Genomic DNA, 22,531 nt, shown 5'->3' with positions numbered 1-22,531 from the left:
TCATTCTCCTATTGGATGGCGTGCCACCAGCGCCAGTGCCGTGCCCCTAGAGCCGACTTGAAAGCTACCGACACGACTTGTCTCAACATGCCCGCTTCTGCCCAGGGCTACGAGACAGTGAGCAGGCTGGCACTTGATTATTCCCCGTACATATAAATATGGCGTAGGTGAATACTGAGTTAGTTCGCCCCTTTTCAGTTCGAGTTGAAGTTCAGTCTTGTTCAGTTACCCAAGTGACGTCTCACCCACTATGCAGCGTGCGGTAGAGTAGGGCTCGTATTGCCTCAAATAGAGTCGTGTTATCCTACTACGTTTGTTCAACGTATCGTTCGCTATTTACTAGTAAGCCTTCATTACGAGTCAAAGACCACGTGAAGTGGGTAATTGTGTGTCTACATAGAGCACTTATTGCCGCGTGCTAATAGGATAGTAACGTCAAGTTCAACCGTGGACCACCGCGCACCGGAGGATCTCCCCGGCGCCAGTAGAGCCACTTTCCGGCAGGATTACTATTATTATTCTTCATTGCTTTGACTGTGGCTGCTGGAGCAGAGAACCGTCTACCCCGCTGCTGTGTGGGATCTACCGTGAGGACATCATTCGAGCCCGTCTCAAGGAGAGACTCCACGGCTTCACCTGTGCGGCGCACACCCTGGGATTACAGCTGCCGTTTTCATCCGCTGCTCCAGGGAGTAAGATCCCCCCCCGAGCAGGGCTTGTTGAAGTCCCTGTGGAACCATTGACTTTGTATAGAGCATCGCCTCCCCCTGCTGGCTTACAACCGGTAGTACCCCCCTTTCTAGCTATCTCCCCAGAGTACCAGAGATATAATTCCTAATATCCATATTGACTTGCCTACGCACATTCTTTGCCTTATAAGCGCATCTAAGTAATGTAATATAATATTCTTGCTGTAATAAATATTCTAAACGAGTATTTGTGTGGAAACCGTTTCATTGTGGAGGAGTTCTCATCTGATATACTTGTGTACGGTATGGCCAGTAATGTACATAAGACGGTAGTGGTTTAATGATACCATACTTGATTAATACAGTCAGGGAATTGTACCCCTCAGTTACACTAACCCTAACCCTAACCCTAACCCTAACCATAACCCTACAAACGGAAATATTTGGAATCTTTGATAGATATGTTGAGTTAGGTTCATAGTGGTATTCATAAAAAAAGAATTGGAACGAAATATTACAAATTAAGTTTTTTATGACCTTGAACGTGATGCAATCTTTTCATGCACAACTCTGCAAAATCGTTAGGGGGGCATAAGAGTTAATTCTGCGGATGTCTGTAGGATCGAAGTGACACAATCCCCAAGGACTTCTCCCACAGACAGCTGTTGAAAACACAGGCGCACACCGGTCTGTCCGATTTATGTCCGACTTACGACTTGCCTTTTCGAGTTCGTAAATCCTACATAAATCCCACAACGAATTTACAATATGAAGCCGTTCGAGAATGCCAAATACGTTTGTAAATGGAGTTACAAAGAAATGTCTTAGTAACTTTCAGTATGTCCGTTCAAGAATGAGGACCACTGCCAATATTGTGTTTGTAGGGCGCAGGTACCGCTGACAGCTGGATTCAAACTCAGAGTATCTGTGGTGATAGGCGAGTGCTTAGACCTCTATGCTGCCCAGCCACACTTAGATACGTTTTTTTGTTTATAAAATAAATATAATTCTTTCTTTTCTTTCACATGAAACAAGACAAAACACAATACAGTAATAATAATAATAATACTAATAATAATAATAATAATAATAATAATAATAATAATAATAATAATAATAATAATAATAATAATAATAATAATAATAATAATAATAATAATAATAATAATAATAATAATAATAATAATAATAATAATAATAATAATAATAATAATAATAATAATAATAATAATAATAATAATAATAATAAACAGGACTTCACAGGACAATAATAGTAATAATAATAACAATAATTACAATAGAAATAACAAAAATTATAAATACAGAATAAAAATCTAATTATATTATCACAGGCACCACACAAGACAATTCCTCCCCCATTCACCCCCCGCGGATAGTCCGGACTTTCTGGTGGACCAAATGTGAAAATTATACATTGTTTGATTTTGGTCTGCGTTCACACCCTTTTGGTGCGGATCTAATTTGTAAACAAAAGACATACAGGGCGTGTTCACACCTGTACAAACGAAACGGACTATTGATCTAAAGGGACCATGGTCCACTTAAAGTGGACCAAACAGGGTAGGTGTGAACGCGCCCTTAGAGACCAATTGATCATAGTGAGTTTCTCAGGTTGCTTCCACCTCATGGCTATCAGTTTCTTGGCTGCTGTAACGCCTGCCAGTATGATTATTTTTTGCTGTATGGAGGCCGGTAGTAGTGATATATCATTTAGGAGTAGTGTAATTGTCAGGTTACATATGTTTGAAAGTTTAGTTGTTATAGATTTCCAAAAATGGGCAACGCTCCCTGTTCAGCAGGGAGGGGTTCTGGGTGAGATAGCGTGAACCTCTGTGCAAGTTACGCTCTCCCAGTGAAACTCCTCATGGTGAAAAGAAGCGGCTGACAACTCCACATGTATCGGGGGAGGCATGTGGTAGTCTACACCCTCCCCAGACCGACAGTAGGCAAGTGCAACGACCAGGTGGGAATTGGCATAACGACTAAATTGGAGGATGGGAGAAAATGAGAGAAGAAGAAACAATTTCCCTCACAACTTAGCCTTCTGGCTAACAGTGCTCTGCTCTTCACCCCACTGCAGTTTTTCACTGAGCTGTCTCCTTCTCCTTAACGATTCAAAAAATTTGCGATTTCATAAGCAGAAAATAACAGTGTGTTATGAAATATTAATGGTCGACAACAGCAAAACCTGCCTTGAGATATGATAAATAATAAGGGAAAAAGGCAACACATGGGCTCTGGCCTATTAAAAACAAATCTGGCTCTATGTCAGATGTTGTTCTGTGTGTGTGTGTGTGTGTGTGTGTGTGTGTGTGTGTGTGTGTGTGTGTGTGTGTGTGTGTGTGTGTGTGTGTGTGTGTGTGTGTGTGTGTGTGTGTGTGTGTGTGTGTGTGTGTGTGTGTGTGTGTGTGTGTGTGTGTGTGTGCGTGCGTGCGTGCGTGCGCGCGCGCGTGCGTGCACGCGTGCGTGCGTGCGTGCATGTGTGTGTGTGTTTGAGATGATTGGACTTTGAGTAACAGTGCAGCAGTAACAGATACACCCTCTGTTCCCACAACCACTCCTAGACTTGATAGTTGAAATAAGCATCAAAGACAGACACATGTTACTACAGCCCTGAGTCAACAGCACCTTTCATCCTTACTTTCACCAGACGAGGGCCCCGGGCCCCAGTGAGAGAGAGAGAGAGAGAGAGAGAGAGAGAGAGAGAGAGAGAGAGAGAGAGAGAGAGAGAGAGAGAGAGAGAGAGAGAGAGAGAGAGAGAGAGAGAGAGAGAGAGAGAGAGAGAGAGAGAGAGAGAGAGAGAGAGAGAGAGAGAGAGAGAGACAGAGACAGTTAAATCCTCTAAAGCCTCGGGAGACAAAGTTAAAAAGTGTAAAGAAACCCCTTTCTTTATTATGATTTCACATCAAACTTTTAGATGGCATTTGTGGAGCGGGGAGTGGGTTGTGAGCGGGAGGGGGGGGGACGGGGACGTGTAGTGGTAATAATTACCCTGAGATCAAATGGAGCGGCTGCTGCTATAGCTGATAACTCAGCCACTCCAGCCAATAAGAGGCCCCTGTGGTGCGGCCCAGGCCCCATTAATTATGGATCCGGTGTCATCATTAAGAAACAGAATGATTAAAACATATCTCCTGGCTTCAAAAGCCACTTTGCTTCGTTTTTTTTTTTTTATGAAAAAATTATTAAAAGCCTTTCCTCTTCAGATAGACAGATATGAGGTACGCGGTCGGAAGCAGCTTACACCACATGATGGGGCTGTGGATTGATACCGATAAGTGAGGATCACGTGGCGTGATGATGGACTCATCATTGAGTTAAAAGTAGCCTCGCTGCCTGCTCTTTTCCAACGATGACTGGAATTATTTGTTATGCCACCTGCACTGAGGTTATTTCTGACTGTCATAGATATACGTGAATTTTCTGAGGCACATCTTATAATTGTGTTTTCCCTGACACACACCAAACTGTGTGTGTGTGTGTGTGTGTGTGTGTGTGTGTGTGTGTGTGTGTGTGTGTGTGTGTGTGTGTGTGTGTGTGTGTGTGTGTGTGTGTGTGTGTGTGTGTGTGTGTGTGTGTGTGTGTGTGTGTGTGTGTGTGTGTGTGTGTGTGTGTGTGAGTGTGTGTGTTTGTGTGTGTGTGTGTGTGTGTGTGTGTGTGTGTGTGTGTGTGTGTGTGTGTGTGTGTGTGTGTGTGTGTGTGTGTGTGTGCGTGCATGCATGCGTGCGTGTGTGTGTGTGTGTGTGTGTGTGTTTTTTCTTTCTTTTTTTTCAACTTTTTTTTTTAAATAATTTTTTAAACAAACACATAAACAAACATGACAACACACGATAAGATATACAAGCATTAGTTGTCAGTGCACATCCAATGAAATCACATTTTAGTTAATTGTCTTATATAGGATATACCCCTAATACCTGTTATCTAAAAACCTACACACATATGCTCCAGCTCGAACCCCCCCCTCCCGGACCCCACCTTGGATAGTACCTCCACTATCCCTTGCACCTAACCAGACACTACCATTATAAGCTAGCTTTTATTCTCTCCACCACTTCTAACCACATTGACATTTTGGATTCATTGAGACCCAGAATTCTTGCTGTAGATATTTCTTGATAAATCACATCGAGATATGTAAGAAACCAAACTTTGCGGCACATTTTTTCCGGTTGAAACCAGCGTGATGCGATCAGCTTTTTAGCTACTGTGATACCCGATAAAACCAATCTCTTTAGCTGTGGATTTACTGCAAACTCGAAAACATCATTCAATAGTAATACCGAGGGGTGTACAGGTATATTCCAAGATACGAGTTTTGATAATTGTCGGGTCACATCTTTCCAGAATGTCTTAACTGGTGGGCAGTCCCAATACATGTGCATAAATGTCCCTTCGTCCCCATTTGTACATTGGGAGCATTTGGAGTCTTGTTTAAGACCCATTCTGCTCAGTCTTATAGGAGTCAAGTATGTCCTGTGAATATAGTTAAGATTGATTTGTTGATGGTCCGGGTTCCTTGATGTAAGTCGGACATTTGCCCAGGCTCCTTGCCAATCAAAGTCACTTTCCAGGTCTGGTATATCCCTCCTCCAGGCAGAGTCTAGTTGGAGGGTTTCATACGAGGACTTTAGTAATTGATGATAAAAATCTGAAACAAAACCTCTCGATGTCTCTCTTTCATAGAAGAATTTGTGGTATCTGTGGTGTTCAATTGGTATGTCTAATGGAACACCGTGAGACTTCAAACATAGCCGTAACTGTATGTAAAAAAGCCATGTGGACTTGGTGAGATTACATTTTTTGCATATTTCTCCATAACTACAAAAACCCTGTTTGTTAAAAACATCCCCTAATGAGTGTATGCCTTGCTCTTCCCATATAGGGAATCTTATAGGTCGTTTTTCAATTAAGAGTGCATTGTTATTGAATAAGGGAGTATGATTGTGCCATTTATGTGGGTTAGGATTTTTTTTTGTGTTTCACGCCATATCCGGATCGCATGAGTAATTATGGGGCCAAATTTCCGTTCACAGTGCTTGATTGGTAGTTTAGTGTATGCTATGTCCTTCAGTCTATGTGGGGCTACTATATTTTCTTCTAATTTTCTCCAGGATACTAATGCTTGGGGATCAAACCATGTTGTCAATGGTCTTAATGTGTACGCCTTAAAATAGTGAAAAAAATCTGGAAATGCCATGCCACCATCTGCTTTATTTCTCTGTGCGGTGGATCTTTTTATACGTGATGGTTTGTTATTCCAAATAAATTTGTATGTGGAGGAGTGTAATCTTTTCCAGTAACCCTCTGGAGGGGGTAACGGTAGCATTGAACTGAAGAAGTTGATTCTAGGTAGTACATCCATCTTAACTATTGATATCCGTGCTTGTACTGAGTTTTTAAGTTTTGCCCACCTATCAAGGTCGTCTTTGATTTTGTTTTGGATTTTTGTGTAATTGTGCTTCACCGTTTGTCTTATGGTGGGGAATATTTACACTCCCAAGCATCTAAAATGTGTTACCATAGGTATCTCTCCTGGGAGGGTTATATCTTTTTTTGCAGGGGTGTTAAGTGGAAGGAAAGCCGACTTCGGCCAATTTATCTTAAATCCCGATAAATCACCAAAGTTCTCAATCAGCTTGAGCAGATGAGGCAATGTGGTGTTGGGGTTTTGCATGAACAATATTACGTTGTCCGCATATAAACTAATTTTATGTTGTGTGCCCTTGATTACGATTGGTTCTATGGATTGGGATTGTCTTATATATTGTGCTAAAGGCTCTAATGATAGATCGAATAGTCCGGGACTAAGAGGGCAACCCTGTCTGGCTGAGCGTGATACCGGAAAGATTTTGGAGATGATTGTACCTGTTGTAATCATGGCCGATGGGTTCAAGTTCAAGTTCAAGTTCTTTAATAGTTGTCATACAGAAGTACAGAATACTTTCATACAAAATGCTTCTTACTGTTACGCTCCAGAGACTGTGCTAGACAAGATAGTATCAAATAACATAATAACATAATATAGCATGAATTTAGAAGAAGAAAATGAGGTCACAGTGTTCGGTATAGACATATGTACAATGTTCTGAGTTACCATATAATATACAATACACAATACTATGCAGTGTACTAATGTACAGTACTATCTAGTGCAAAGCAGAAATGGGATGAGGTACAATTTTAGGTACAATTTACAGTAAGGTGTACGAGTTGTAGTGCAATCCTTCATCCATAAATATAAAGTGTGGGGAGTGGGTGCTACAGTGTGTTTGTTTAAAGTGGGTGTGTGCTATAAGTGTGTGGAGTGGGTGCTACAGTGTGTTTGTTTAAAGTGAGTGTGTGCGTGTGGATGTGTGTGCTATGTGCGTTTGGTGGTTGTTGTTGTGTAGTGTTCATTCATTGTTCGTTTAGCAGCCTGATGGCCTGGGGATAGAAGCTACTTCTGAGTCTTTCTGTGCTCGCCTTGAGACTCCGGTATCGCTTGCCTGACCGCAGCAGTTCAAAGAGGCAGTTGTTCGGGTGACTGGAGTCTTTAATGATTCTCTTAGCCTTGCCCTTGCAACACTTGTAGTAAATGTTCTGGAGGGTGGGGAGCCCCCCTCCAATTGTGCGTTCGGCTGAACGTGTCACTCTTTGTAGTCTGCTTCGGTCTTGTGCAGTGCTATTCCCAAACCAGGAGGTGATGTTGCCGGTCAAGATGCTCTCTATTGTACATGAGTAGAAGTTCTTAAGGATCTTCTGGCTGACTTGGAACTTCCTTAGGCGCCTGAGGAAGTAGAGGCGTTGTCGTGCCTTCTTCACCACACTGTTAATGTGTGTGGTCCATGTCAAGTCCTCGGATATGTAGGCTCCGAGGTACTTGAAGCTGTTGACTCTCTCAACCGGTGCCCCGTCGATGCTGAGGGGGCTGTAGTCCTTGACCCCCGACCTCCTGAAGTCCACAATCATCTCCTTTGTTTTGCTGACGTTCAGGGAGAGGCTGTTTTCCTGGCACCATCCCGCCAGGACCTTGACCTCTTCCAGGTAGGCCCTCTCGTCGTTGGCAGAGATCAGGCCCACCACCACTGTGTCGTCAGCAAATTTGACGATTGTATTGCTACTCCGCTGAGCCACACAGTCGTGTGTGTACAGGGAGTAGAGGAGGGGACTCAGAACACAGCCCTGGGGGGCCCCTATGTTGAGGGTGATGGATGAGGAGGTGCAGTTGCCTGCTCTCACCACCTGGGGTCTGCCAGTCAGGAAGTCCAAGACCCACTGGCAGAGGTCATAGCCCAAGCCCAGGTCCCTGAGCTTGGCTATGAGTATGGAGGGGACTATGGTATTGAATGCCGAGCTGTAGTCGATGAATAGCATTCTCACATAGTTCCCCTGCCTCTTGTCCAGGTGTGATGCTGCTGTGTGCAGCACATGGGATATGGCGTCCTCCGTGGACCTGTTGGGGCGGTATGCAAATTGCAGGGGGTCCATGTTGATGGGGAGGGAGGAGCAGATGTAGCCCTTTACTAGCTTCTCAAAGCACTTCATGGCTATGGAGGTGAGAGCTACAGGGCGGTAGTCGTTGAGGCAAGCAGGCCTGGATTTTTTGGGTACAGGGATAATAGTGGACTTCTTCAGGCAGGTGGGGATGACAGCCTGTTCTAAGGACAGGTTAAATATGTCAGTGAATACTGGGGCCAGTTGGTCGGCACAGACTTTTAGGACGCGGCCGGGGATGCCGTCCGGACCTGCTGCCTTCCTGATATTCACTTTTTTAAAGGTCCGCCTCACCTCATGCTCTGTTACCCTGAACACTGCGCCTCCATCAGCAGCCGACCCCCCCCCCCCCCCATTGCCGAGGCTTGTGAGCTGGTGTTGTTATTACCAGCATCAAACCTTGCATAGACGGTATTGAGGTCGTTTGCTAAGGAGATGTCACTGTTCAGTTTGAGGGAGGCGCCTTTGTAGTCTGTCATCGTTTTGAGCCCCTGCCACATAGCTCTAGAGTCAGCTTGTTCAAACTGGAGTTCAATTTTATCCCTGTAGCGCCGTTTGGCCTCTGACACTGTCCTCCTTACGTTGTGTCGCGCCACCTTGTGGTCATTCATGTTGCCTGCCACTAGGCCGTCATTGTATGCTTTGGTGCGCTCTCTCAGAGCTTCACGGACGGATTTGTCTACCCAGGGTTTTTGATTTGGGTAAACTTTCATTTTGGTAGTGGGGATTGTTTCTTTCACCCTAGTACAAACATAGTCCAGCACTGTCTCCGTGTAGACATTAATGTTATCTGTGTCGCGGAACACATTCCAGTCTGTGTAGTGAAACACTGACCGGATCGTCTCTTCTGACGTCAGATCCCATTTCTGCACCTCTCGCGAGACTACGGGAGTACTTTTAATTCTCTGTTTGTACTTTGGTGAAAGAAAAATTTACGCGTGATCTGATTTTCCAAAGCCACTATCAGAATGAGCCTTGTAGCCACCTTTAAATTGCGTGTAACAGTGATCTAGGATGTTACCGCCTCTGGTGTTGCAAGTCACATGCTGATAGAAGTCAGGCAATACCTTTCTCAGATTGGCGCTATTGAAATCTCCCAGTACTAAAATGGCGGCGTTAACGTTAGCCACTTGTATTCTATTTACCTCGTTGTGTAGTCTGGAGAGCGCAACCTTGTTGCTGGCTTGCGGTGGAATATACACTCCGATCAGGACGATCGCCGTTAACTCCCTCGGGAGGAAGAAAGGACGACACTTGATGGTTATATATTCCAGTTCTGGGGAGCAGTGGTTGGATAATTCCTTCACGTTCGTTGGGTCGCTCCAATTTTTGTTAAACATGAAGGCAATACCTCCTCCACGTTGTTTACCGGACTCTGATGACCGATCCTTGCGATGGATAAAGAAGTGATCCGCTGGTTGAATTGCGTGATCTGGAACCTCCGGTGTGAGCCATGTTTCGGTGAAGCAGAGGACATTGCAGTCCCTAACGTCTCTTTGATATTGAATCCTTGCTCGGATGTCATCCAGTTTATTGTCAATAGATTGTACATTGGCTAGCAATATACTGGGCAGTGGTGTACGGTGGCGTCTGGATCTCAGCCTGTTACGGATCCCAGCCCTCTTTCCTCGTCGTCTTTTCCTGGGCTCTGGGAACAAAGGATCTGGTCTTTGTATAATACTTTAATCATATCAATGAATCCTTTTCCTAACCCCATCCTTTCTAATACTGCCCATAGATACGACCATTCCAGCCTGTCAAAGGCTTTCGTAGCATCCAGGGACAGCATCGCCTTAGGTATGGTGTCATCCTTGTCGGCATCTAGTACGTGCAGTATTCGTCTTATGTTATCAGTGATCAGGTGGCCTCTTATGAAGCCAGTTTGGTCCGGGTGAACTAAAGACGTCATATGCTTTTGTAATATGATGGCTAATACCTTAGAGTACAGTTTGATATCGGTTCCGAGGAGGCTTAAAGGTCTATAACTACCGCACTCGTTGGGGTCTTTGTCTTTTTTAAGGAGGACTGTTATGAGTGCAATATTGTCATTCTTATGGAAGTTCCCCTCCTTGACTGAGTATAAGATCATATTTAGTAATAAGGGTCCAATTATGTCCCAACAAGAAAGGTACATTTCTGATGGGATACCGTCTCTTCCAGGAGCCTTACCACTTTGCATTTCGGATATGGCCTTCTTGAGTTCCTCTAGTGTGATCGGTGTTTCTAACTGTTTAGCGTCATCTTCTGAAAGTTTAGGGAGAATAATTTGATTAAGATATGTGTCCATTTTGTTTTGATCGAAGGTCGTTTCTGATTTATATAAGTCGGAGTAGAATTCTTTGAATGTATCGTTTATTTTTACAGGGTCTGTTTCAAGTACTTGTTGTGCTCTAATGTGTGTGTGTGTTTTAACGTCAGTGCATCCCTGTGTGTGTTCATTTTATTACATGCTTGTGTGGGAGTGTACTGTTATGCATGTGAGTTGTTTTATTGTACATTTGACTGTGGGAACAAGCTTGTGTGTTTTCTTATATTCATGTTTAGTAGTGTGCGTGTGTGTGTGTGTGTGTGTGTGTGTGTGTGTGTTTGTGTGTGTGTGTGTGTGTGTGTTTGTGTGTGTGTGTGTGTGTGTGTGTGTGTTTGTGTGTGTGTGTGTGTGTGTGTGTGTGTGTGTGTGTGTGTGTGTGTGTGTGTGTGTGTGTGTGTGTGTGTGTGTGTGTGTGTGTGTGCATGTGCATGTGCGTGTGTGTGTTTGCACATGTGTGTAGGCCTGGTTCCATGCATGTATTTATTTGTGCATACAGTACACAACAAAGTGGATCACTGAGTTCACTGTCTATTGAATTATTCACGTGGCTAATGAGGGGCCCAGAGGAGCCAGAATAAGACTTCTAACCGGCCTTACTGATCTGGTCCTTTACCCGTCTCAGGTCTTCCCCTCTCACCTCTACCCTCCACCCACCCACTGTCTCCAACCACAGAAAAGTCTAGAGACCAACGGTTCCCAATGTGGGGTCCTGGGACCATCAGGGGCCTGGCGCTTCAGTGGGTTCCAAGGCAACCACCAAAATGGTGGATAATGTTTGCAACTATTTCATTCACTAGAAGTTGAAAGAACAACTATATCAAAGTCATAGATGTACAGTAATTCTGCCCCACTGCCATCTCCTCAGCTACAGTATTGGTTATGTAATTATGTCATAAGTAATTATCCTCCAGTAGAAATGAAAAGCCCTGACAGACGAGTGTCCCTGGGAACAAATATTATCAGTATCTATCTATTTATGCAGTCCAGACAAACCTTGCTTAAATTTTTTGTATCTACTTTTTCTCCCCATTTTCTATGTTTCTCCCATCCCAATTTCGTATTATCCAATTCTTACCTCCCCTGTCTCGAACGTTGGTAGGCCATGCCTCCCACTGGTCGGCTGCAATGTGGACGAAGCCTTGCATCACGTGTCCCCTCCGGTACACGAGGAGGCAGCCGTCGCATCTTTTCACCTGTACAGCGCAATCTCTCAGTGGCGAGGAGTAACGCGTGGGAGGCTCACACTGCCCCCGATACTTCCTGATTCTGCTGTACAGGCGCACTAACCGACCTGTAGGAGTCGCTGTCCACAACGTTCGATCCCCACCCACCGGCTTTCCCACCCCCTAATGTCAATTGTAGTAGTATGAACGACCAGCCAAGCCGGAAGCAATGCTGAGAGCTGGGCTCGAACCCAGCATCTCCGGCGTTAGTGGTGAGCGCCTTGCCCACTGCACCACTTAGCCGCCCTCAAACCTTGCTTACATAACTGCTACCACCACGCTCCTCTCCAAACCCAGTGCCCCCATCACTGGAAGAGAAAGGCATCTCGCGCCTCATTAAAAGTTGAAACCTGGAAGCCAGTCTTCAAAACGTTATCTTTCGCGATACAGACTGGCCTTCCTCCATTTTTCCAGAAATTGCCACGCAATCAAAGCCAATCAGGGACTGTGTTCTAACGGATGTTCTATCCCCTGATAGGTGACCGTAGTTGTTGATGTGAAATACAGGCCGCCGTCTGCAAAACAGTAGTGGTGTCTCCCGAAGCAACAAGCTGTAACGTTAACACAGACATAAGTGCAGTTATAGTACAAATAGCCTCAATAACTAAACAAGACCAAGAATATGCACAAGCGCAGGGGTTCTCAAACTTTTTTATACCACGACCCCATTTTATTTAGTGTTTTTTTTCCCGACCCTACACTTTTTTTTATCATGAATCGATCAATACAGACCATATTAATTAATGTTGTGTTTCTTTTTCAAATGTAGCCAAGAGTAAATACCTTAATCCTATCAAAACAGCAGTAAAAGTGTATATTTTCAGCACTACGTTTGTTTACAGATGTTTTTAAGATTTACCGAAAATAAGAATTTATCGGAAAGATTAGCTTTTTCCCTATCCATATGATTTGGCCATAATAAGGTCAAGGTCAAGTTCAAGGTCAAATATGAATTTATAACTAAAATGGATTATAATTAATTACTGTATCTACAAATCCTTCGGTTTAATCATCTTCCCTTTATTCATTCGCTTAGATTTTTTGTACACTTGATCTCAAGAATGTGCTGAATGAGCTCGAAATCAAAAGAACCTCAATGTTTGCATGGTGTTATTCACCGGCAAAGATGCTAAAGAAAATCATAATTTATATTATCCTTTGTTTCATCACAATGTACTCAAGCCTAGTAACAGACACAATATTTCTGACACTGGGAATACATACCCCAGGTCCCTAGATGTTCCTAGATACCAAGAACATGCAAATCGACCTTGTAGAAGTGGCGCAATCTTCCATGTACTTGGGCATGTACCTTTAGGCGGAATTTCTGAAAATAGGGCTACAGCTTAACAGGTTAATGTATTGTGTAATTTCAACGTGGAATTAAGGAATATCAAAATAAAAGCACACGTTGTTGAACTTGATGCATATTTATTAGAAAATGTAATTACAGCACTATGTTATCAATTCACATTTATAAAACGAGGCATATTTAGCCAAAATATGTTGCCAGAACATAAATAAAATTGAAATATTGGTATTTTTTATTTTATTTTATCATTTGTTTTACCTGCTAATGCGCGACCCCACTGCCACCTACCCACGACCCACTTTGGGTCGCAATTCGTAGTTTAAGAACCCCTGCACTAGCGGACCTCCTCAGTGGAAAAGATGTTTTCTCCGTTCTTCTGACTGGACTACTTTTGTTACGCTGATTGGCTGAAGGAGTTTGTCTGTCACCGAAATGGGTCTAGGCGGCTAGAAGTCCAGGCTCAGTTTGCTCTAATGAGTCTGGCTAAGTTGAAGGAGGCATGAGAGGAATTTTAATGTCAATTTATAATCAAAATCCCCCCCGCCACCCCTCCACCCCCTTAATTTTCTTCCTCCATTCTCTTCTCCCTCTGGTCATGTGTTAGTTAGCTGGCAACCAGGCCTTTCCATCTCATAGCTTGGGGGTGATAGTTGCCATGATGCACGTCATGCATGTGCACACACTGACGCACACAAATAAACGTTTGTGCACAACATACACAATTGCACACACTTTTTCTCTCTCTCTCTCTCTCTCACACACACACACACACACACACACACACATACACACACACACACACACACACACACACACACACACACACACACGCACGCACGCACACACACACACACACACACACACACACACACGCACGCACGCACGCAGGCACGCACACACACACACACACACACACACACACACACACACACACACACACACACACACACACACACACACACACACACACACACACACACACACACACACACACACACACACACACACACACACACACACACACACAAACAGACACACACACACACACATACACACACACCCACCACACCTCCCCCTGCTCTCTGGCTTGGAAGGTAAACCTAATTACCTCCTCACCTGCCACAGAGCATCCCCACCCCCTTCTCTTAACATAATCTAACATGTTCCCCATCCATAGGCGCCTGGTGTGGCTGAAGTACAATATTTGGCTTAACCCTTTTAACATTGCATCAACATCTCCAGTAGGCACTCTGGAGGAAGAGGGTCCTTGGAAGAGGTAACGCTGCCCTTATAGGGTTACACAGGGCCGCCTCAGGGGGTGTGCGAGCAGTGCGGTCGCACAGGGCCTGGCGGGAAGGGGGGGCCCTGCACAATTTTTTTTTTTTTTTTTAATTTATTTATTTTTTTTTTTTTTTTTTGAGGCCCCCCTTCCCGCGAGGCCCTTTTTCATCACAGACCTAAAATCTAGTTTTGCTTATATGCTTATATATTTCACATTAGACACGTTTGTAGAATGTGTCTGACTTGTTCCTGGCTCTGCGGATCTGCAGATACACTATTGGCTCTGCAGATACACTATTGGAGGCAGCTCTGAGGCTCTGCAGCAGAATTGGTTTCAATGAGGGGAGGGGTTACAGGTAAGGTAGAGTCTGACTATTTCGCACGTGCAGCATTGGAGGTTATGCCAGCCAAGATGAAGAGGATATCGTTCGGCAGATGGACTGAAGATGAAAGTTGTTGCATGTTAGACAGTTCAGTCAGGCTAGCCATCCCGGCTAAAGACAGGGACAGCTAGTTAGCTTTAGCTACGTTATAATATTGAGTGCTAACGTGTGGTTCAGTCGGGATATAGCCATGATGATGTCGGCTAGTAGCTAGCTTAGCTAAAGGCTAACTAGCGTTAGCTAACCTAGAGACAGCGCGTGCAGCATTGTTATGCCAAGATGAAGAGGACGGTCGTTTGGCAGATGAACTTAGTCAACTCCACGCGGTTGTCTCCATCCTCATGGACGTTTGGTGAGTTTTTAATGCACTCTATTCTATTCCCGCCGTGGATCTCTCTCTCTCTCTCTCTCTCTCTCTCTCTCTCTCTCTCTCTCTCTCTCTCTCTCTCTCTCTCTCTCTCTCTCTCTCTCTCTCTCTCTCTCTCTCTCTCTCTCTCTCTCTCTCTCTCTCTCTCGGGAGCCAAATGGGCCAACTAGCTGTTGTAGTACTAATAGCAGCTAAAGGTGTGTGGCCTGGTGTCAGCACCTGGTGCGAGGGAGGTGAGCTTGGTGTTTCATTATGAGAATATCTCCATGCTCAAGTCGGCTATAGTCCGCTATAGTGTTGCCGGCACCGCTATGGTAAACACCACTCTGTAGTGGGACGTGTATTGCCTTCTTTTTCCCTTCTCTCTTCATATGAGAAGAGGAAAACACAGCGGCTGTCTGAAGTGTTGGCCTGTATTGCTTTTCTCACGTTGTACAGTTTTTCAGTGGTAGCCGCATAGCTTGCTTCTGCGTTAGCTAGTGGTTAGCGATAGCCGGGTTGAGCTAACTGTTAGCCAGTTAGCTGTTTAGCTACGACGTTAGCTGCTCGTTTTCGCTCGCCTGGGAACGTTAGCTTGATGCTATCAGTTAGCCTAGAGTTAGCTGTTAGCTTGTGCTACGACCATTGACATTAGCCGTGAGAATAGCGGGCCCTGGCACTCTCTGACTACGACATCATCTTTGACAGAAGATGTAGTCGGGCCTGCACCATGACAAGGCGCCGGCCATAGCTTCTTTTTGTCCCGCCAGCGAGAGGCCTTTCATCATCGTGGAGACCTGTGTTGCGGCCTTTCGCCCTGCGTTCCTTGGTGCAGGTAAGATGTCATGACATTACCCCACTCTTCCTTCCTTCCCCTCCCGAATGTTTTGTTAATAATGATGTTTTTTTCCAGGCAAAACATATGTTACTTCACAACATTTGGAGATACGACATGTGCTGTGTGTGAATTGTCTTGGTCGTTTGTGTAGCTTGGGTAGCGTTGGCCAAAGCTGTGTGTGGCCTGGTGTCAGTATCTGGCTAGCCTAATTAGCTGATGTCGGCCATTGGCTCCTTGCTGCTTTGTTTTCTCTGGTATAGACCCTCTTCTCTTTGGATTTAAGTGTTGATCTTTGTCCTTTTGGATCTATGTATATTCATGTTGCCTTTGTGAAGTTATCTTTTCCTTCTGTTTTGTTCTTCCATTAAAAGTTGAATATCCTTTAGGGGCTCATCTTTGCTTATCTCTCTCATACATGCTCTCTCGCTAACACACACACACGACACACAGACATGCTCTCTCTCTCTAACACACAAACACACATGCTCTCTCTCTCTCTCTCTCTTTCTAACACACACAGTCTGCCTATGGCGGCCTTTCTCGATGGCTAGGCTGTGCTCGCTGAGTCTGTACCTAGTCAAGGATCTTCAGTCACAGTGCTCAGGTATTCTGCCACTGTGTACTCTCTGTTTAGGGCCAAATAGCATTTCAATTTCTTTCCAATGTGTCTCTCTCTCTCTCTCTCTCTCTCTCTCTCTCTATCTCTCTCTCTCTCTCTCTCTCTCTCTCTCTCTCTCTCTCTCTCTCTCTCTCTCTCTGTACACTGTATATTGACTGTAGAACGGGAGCACTCTCTCGCTCTTGCTATATGTTGACTGTATCATGCCCAGCCTCGGGCAGCGCTATTATTTAAGAATATGTTGACTGTATGAAAAAAAAATAAAAAATAAAAAAATTATATATATATTATTTTTATTTATTTTTTGTACCTTTTTTACCGTTTAAATCTCGCACAGGGCCTCGCATTTCTCCCAGGCGGCCCTGGGGTTACATGAAGCAGTGGTTCTCAATGTGTCAGGGTCCCCATCAGAATGCAGAATAGGTTAATTTCACTCATATTAAATTGATTATAATTTTTATATAATGAAAGAAAATACACTCTGTCTGAAACTGTGACCCCCCCCTCCATATATTTATATTTGTAAACACTAAAACTTGATCCTACACTGTGAACGGAACGTGCAATAATGTTAATGTTACTCACTTGTGTCTTGTATATTATCTTCTAGCACTTTTTTTAAGATATCCTTATTTTTAGCATTTACTTGTATTTAAGTCAAATCAAATCAAATGTATTTGAAAGGCCCGACAACACACATTAATGTCCCCATGGGCCGGACACGCCTTCTTTAACACATTCCGTGCCAGACCCCGAGATATCCCGGGTTAACTCGCCAGCGGTTGAGCGCCAGACCCGAGATCTCTCGGGTCTTGGTCGTTTTTTCTTTTATTCAATATTTTTATTCATTACAGGTTCACGGACCTCCGTGTCCCCATAGGAAATAATTCGGAGATTCCCAAAGTGCAATACCGGCTGCATCCTGCTAGGTGGCAGTATCGACCACCCTTTGAAACCTTATTTCTCACCGTGTGTTACATCTAAACCCCTCCGGGCACATAATTTAGACGGAGCCAAGTAAATCGCTTCATCTGACCACTTCGAAACGCACCTACATAGCACACTCGATCCATAAGTTGTGCCAAATTATGTCCGGGACCAGATGGACATCAATACTGGAAATCGTGATCAGACAATTGGAATATTCTTTTTGGAATAACCCAGATCAAAGGTAAGGTCTATCTGGAATCAATTTCACCTTGATCCTACAATGATTTCATATCGATCCAGCTGATCAGTGTGTGTGGTGTTCAAAACGAATGCCGTTACTGGCTATCAAAGCATAAAAAAACTACCCCCCCCTTTCATGCATTCATAATGCCTATTATATACCTATTATATACATTTGATTTGGAAATAGTAGCATGTCCAGGCAAGAAACGCCAACGCTTATACCAGAATTCACATAGCGCCCTATAACTCAGCTTTTCAGGAATTAGCCCGGATCACTCCTAAACTATACAATATTCACCATGGGATAACGCGCAAACGTATACATTAACAAATTCTCTCTTTTTTGCATGTTCTACAGAAAAAAGTGACTGTCAAATGACCATTGTCTCCATAGCTATAATATAGAATATAGATATAGCTCTCCAAACATAGTGACGTGTTACGATTACGCTTAGATGGCATGATGACTGGAACCCAGATGCAGATGTAAACAAGGAGAGCTTGGAGATAGCAGGCAGGAGACGGCGTAGTGATAATCAAACTTTACTTAAATGACAGGAAACACAGGATACAGGGAAGCTTCACGAATGACAACACAAAAACAAGTTTTTGGAACATGATTTATTTTCTTAATTACTCACTTTGAGATTTCCACCTGTAAAGGTTGTTTTCTGTTGTTTAATTTTTCCCCTCTCCTAAAATATCTGCGTAAGCAGTCTAGTGGTTGTCCGTTTTACGGATAACTTTAAGAGTCCCTGTTATCTGCTCATGACCCACACACACACATACACACAGCCCTCACAGAATGAAAAAGCCATGACTGGGTCAGCAGATAACACAGGTCTCGAACAAGCACTAGCTGCGCAGCGTCAAGGATTGCTTTCACATGAGGAAGCTGTCATACAATTACAACAATAACAAGCTCTCATGGTGCAAAAGCATGGGGAGATGTATGAAGGATTGCGCAAATTGGATAGTTCCATGCGTGATTTGGCTGACCGCTTAGCCAATGCACAATTACCTCCCCCTCACCAGAGCCCACCTAATGTCTCTCAAGCACTACTCACAGGCCCCCGGTCATTACCTTGTGAGGCTAAAGTCCAGCTCCCCTCACGCTTTAATGGGGAGTCAGGTAAATGCCGTGGTTTTCTGGCACAATGCCAAATAGTGTACAGAGCCCAGCCTTCTTGTTTTCAGTCTGAGGATTCACGTATTGCCCTAATTCTATCCCTGTTGGAGGGACCTGCCCTCGATTGGGCTGTTCCACTCATACGGGCTCAGGCTCCAGTTTTAAACGACTCACAGGGACTCATGAATGAGATGGAGATCGTTTTTGATCATGAACTCTACGATAAAGAGGTCGCCATGAAGCTGACGCGCATGCGCCAGGGCGCCAGTAGTGTAGCTGAGTTTTACATCGCTTTCAGGACACTGGCTGGGGCTACAGGCTGGCCTGAGGGACCACTCATCACTTTGTTCACCAACGCGTTATCTAATCAGGTTAAAGATGCTTTGGCGGTTGTGGGATCTCCAGACACTTTTGACACACTGGTCACTACCGCCATACGCGTTGATAACCGGATCAGAGACCGTGAGCTTTCCTAGACCCTAGACCCTAATCAGTCAGGCTTCAGGACTGGTCACTCCACAGAGACAGCCCTCATTGCGGTCACAGAGGCACTTCACTTAGCAAAAGCGAAAGGCCTCTCCTCTGTCCTGATTCTCCTAGATCTATCTGCAGCCTTCGACACAGTCAACCACCAGATCCTCCTCGCGGCCCTCGCAGGAATGGGAGTGGCTGGCTCTGCGCTGACATGGTTGTCATCATACCTCAATGACCGCTCCTACCAAGTGTCATGGAGAGGGACCCTGTCGGCCACCCGCCCCCTGCGGACGGGTGTCCCCCAGGGCTCGGTTTTAGGACCCCTTCTCTTCTCCCTCTACACTAAATCACTGGGTAACATTATCACGTCTCATGGCTTCTCCTACCACTGTTATGCCGACGATACTCAACTCTTCCTCTCCTTCCCTCCCTCAGATATCCACGTCTCTGAGCGGATCTCGGCCTGTCTGTCCGACATCTCCGCCTGGATGACGACCAACCACCTCAAACTGAACCTAAGCAAAACAGAATTGCTCCACCTGCCGGCCAAATCCTCCCCCCTGACCGACCTTTCCATCACAGTCGAGAATGCAGCTGTGACCGCGTCCCCGACCGCCAAGAACCTTGGTGTTGTCCTCGACGACCAGTTGAACTTCTCTGCTCACATCGCAGCGACAACCAGAACCTGCCGATTCCTCCTGAGCAACGTCAGAAGGATACGCCCCTTCCTGACAAAAGAAGCCACCCAACTCCTCGTCCAATCAACAGTCATCTCCCGCCTCGACTACTGCAACGCACTGCTCGCTGGCCTCCCGGCCACTGCCACTAAGCCTCTTCAACTCATTCAGAACGCAGCGGCCCGCCTGATCTCAAACCTACCGAAGTCGGCCCATGTCACCCCACTTCTTAGGGACCTGCACTGGCTCCCCATTGCTGCACGAATCCGCTTCAAGGCCCTTGACCTAGCATACCGTGCGGCAAAGGGAACTGCTCCCGCCTACCTCCGGTCAATGGTCTCTAACTACACACCCTCAAGACCCCTACGCTCTGCATCTTCTGGCCGCCTCAGACCTACTCCTATCCAAGCTCCGGGAGGGTCATCAAAGAGAAGTCGCCTATTCTCAGTCCTTGCCCCACAATGGTGGAATGAACTACCCACCCCAGTTAGGACAGCCGAAACACGTCCAATCTTTCGCCGTCGACTAAAGACTCACTTCTTCAACCATTATCTGAATTAAAAAAAAAAAAAAAAAAAAAAAAAAAAACTAACCAACCATACTGTCATGCACTTGTCCTAATAAACTAACCTACACTGTAGCACTCAACACTTTGATGAACATTGTTACTCAGCTGATAGAGTTGTGCTCTTCCTGATGGCTTGTCGTACAGAACTTGTAAGTCGCTTTGGATAAAAGCGTCAGCTAAATGACTAAATGTAAATGTAAATGTAAATGTGAGCGTGAGAGGCGGGGTCAACGTTTTCGTGTCCCGCTGGAGGAAGTTTCGTCCTTTCCTCCACAACCTTCAGTGGCCAGCTCGTCTGAACCTATGCAGGTGGACAGCACTTCTGTCTGTGACTCCAGGCAGACTGGTTCTCATGTGGACATCACATCACCCCCTTTCGAACCTTTTTGCCTGTGGTTTTAGGCTGGAATAGGCAGTCTGTTAAGGTTGACGCCTTTTTAGACTCAGGGGCAGTGGACAGTTTCATCGATTCCAGATGGGCTGAGGACTCTAAAATACCTGTACATTCCCTCCATAAGCCCTGTAGTGTCACGGCGCTTGATGGACGGCCATTGGGTACAGGCAGTGTCACCAAAAGAACCAATTATTTATCTATACGGGTTGCTTATGGGAACCATTCTGAGCGGATTCGATTATTTTTGGTGGATTCCCCCACGTATCCCATTTTGCTGGGTCATTCTTGGCTTAGTAAACACAAGCCACAGATAAATTGGGGTGAGGAGAGGGACACTGTCATGCAGTGGGGCTCCCAATGCCGTCACCGTTGTTACCAAATTCCTCCGTCACCCATGAGTTATGATCAGTTTAGTGAGAGCGGTTGTGATCCTGTTGAAGCAGTGGGCGGTCTTGGTTTCCAGAGCCCACTCTCTCAACCATTGCACTCCCAGCCATCTGTCGACCAGGATGGGAGTTTGGAATGGGATCCACAGTTTGATTGGGACTCCCTCGGTGAGGAGGTTCTGGCGGGGGACAGTTTAGACAGTTTAGGGGCTCTGTGTGAGGACTTCTCCTTGCTTACCTGTACAGTTGACCCCATCATGGAGAGCACCAACATCATGAGCGTGGAGTCACACCCGTTACCAGAGGGAGTTCCCACTGTCTATGCTGACCTCAGTGAGGTGTTTATCAAACAAAGGGTTAGCATCCTGCCACTGCACCGACCTTATGATTGCGCCATCGAATTGCAGCCAGGCTCTATTCCCCCTCGTGGTTCCTTGTACTCGTTGTCGGTCCCCGAAAGCGCAGCTATGAACACCTACATCAAGGAGGCTGTGGCTACCGGTTTTATTAGACCTTCCACTTCACCTGCGGGTGCTGGATTCTTTTTTGTGGGAAAAAAGGATGGAGGACTGAGACCCTGCATCGACTACAGAGGTCTGAACAGCATTACAGTAAAAAAAACGGTATCCCCTTCCCCTGATGAACTCGGCGTTCGAACGCCTCCAGGGGGCATCCATTTTTACCAAACATGATCTCCATGTAGACCAATGCCTACAATCTGGTGCGCATGCGCCAAGGGGATGAGTGGAAGACCGCGTTCAACACTCATAATGGTCACTACGAATACCTGGTGATGCCATTTGGTCTTACTAATGCCCCTTCAGTTTTTCAGGCGTTAATCAATGACGTGCTCAGGGAGATGTTGGAGACGTTTGTTTTTGTCTACTTAGATGACATTCTGATATTCTCCAAGTCCATTTCTGACCATGTCAAACATGTCAGGCAGGTCTTGAGGTGCCTTTTGGATGCACGGTTGTTTGTGAAGGCTGAGAAGTGTGCCTTCCATGTCCTCTCTGTGTCCTTTCTGGGATTCATTGTGTCTGAGGGGAGGATTCAAATGGACCCCAAGAAGGTGTCAGCAGTGACAGACTGGCCTACACCCGTCTCGGTCAAGCAGGTGCAACGATTCCTAGGATTTGCAAACTTCTACCGTCGTTTTATTCGGAATTTCAGTTCAGTTGTAGCACCTATCACTGCACTCACCAGGAAGACAGCACCTTCCCATTTCCAGTGG

General features: G+C 45.2%; 1 protein-coding gene across 1 annotated transcript in view; it reads left to right on the top strand.

Moving 5' to 3' along the window:
- The window catches only part of erbb4b (erb-b2 receptor tyrosine kinase 4b), a gene marked incomplete at both ends in the record, with an annotated part of 1,077,000 nt that overhangs the window by 822,869 nt on the left and 231,600 nt on the right, over window positions 1–22,531 (top strand). The window contains 2 exons of the mRNA XM_084311407.1: window positions 18,975–19,065; window positions 21,544–21,630. Of these exons, the coding sequence (XP_084167533.1) occupies window positions 18,975–19,065; window positions 21,544–21,630 (178 nt within the window). The remainder of the gene's footprint in view (window positions 1–18,974; window positions 19,066–21,543; window positions 21,631–22,531) is intronic.

Source organism: Notolepis coatsorum, assembly GCF_963971535.1.
Source record: "Notolepis coatsorum genome assembly, chromosome: 3".
Classification (NCBI taxonomy): Eukaryota; Metazoa; Chordata; class Actinopteri; order Aulopiformes; family Paralepididae; genus Notolepis; species Notolepis coatsorum.
Note: the sequence above shows the minus strand (reverse complement) of the source record. Positions and strands in the feature narration are given on the sequence as shown.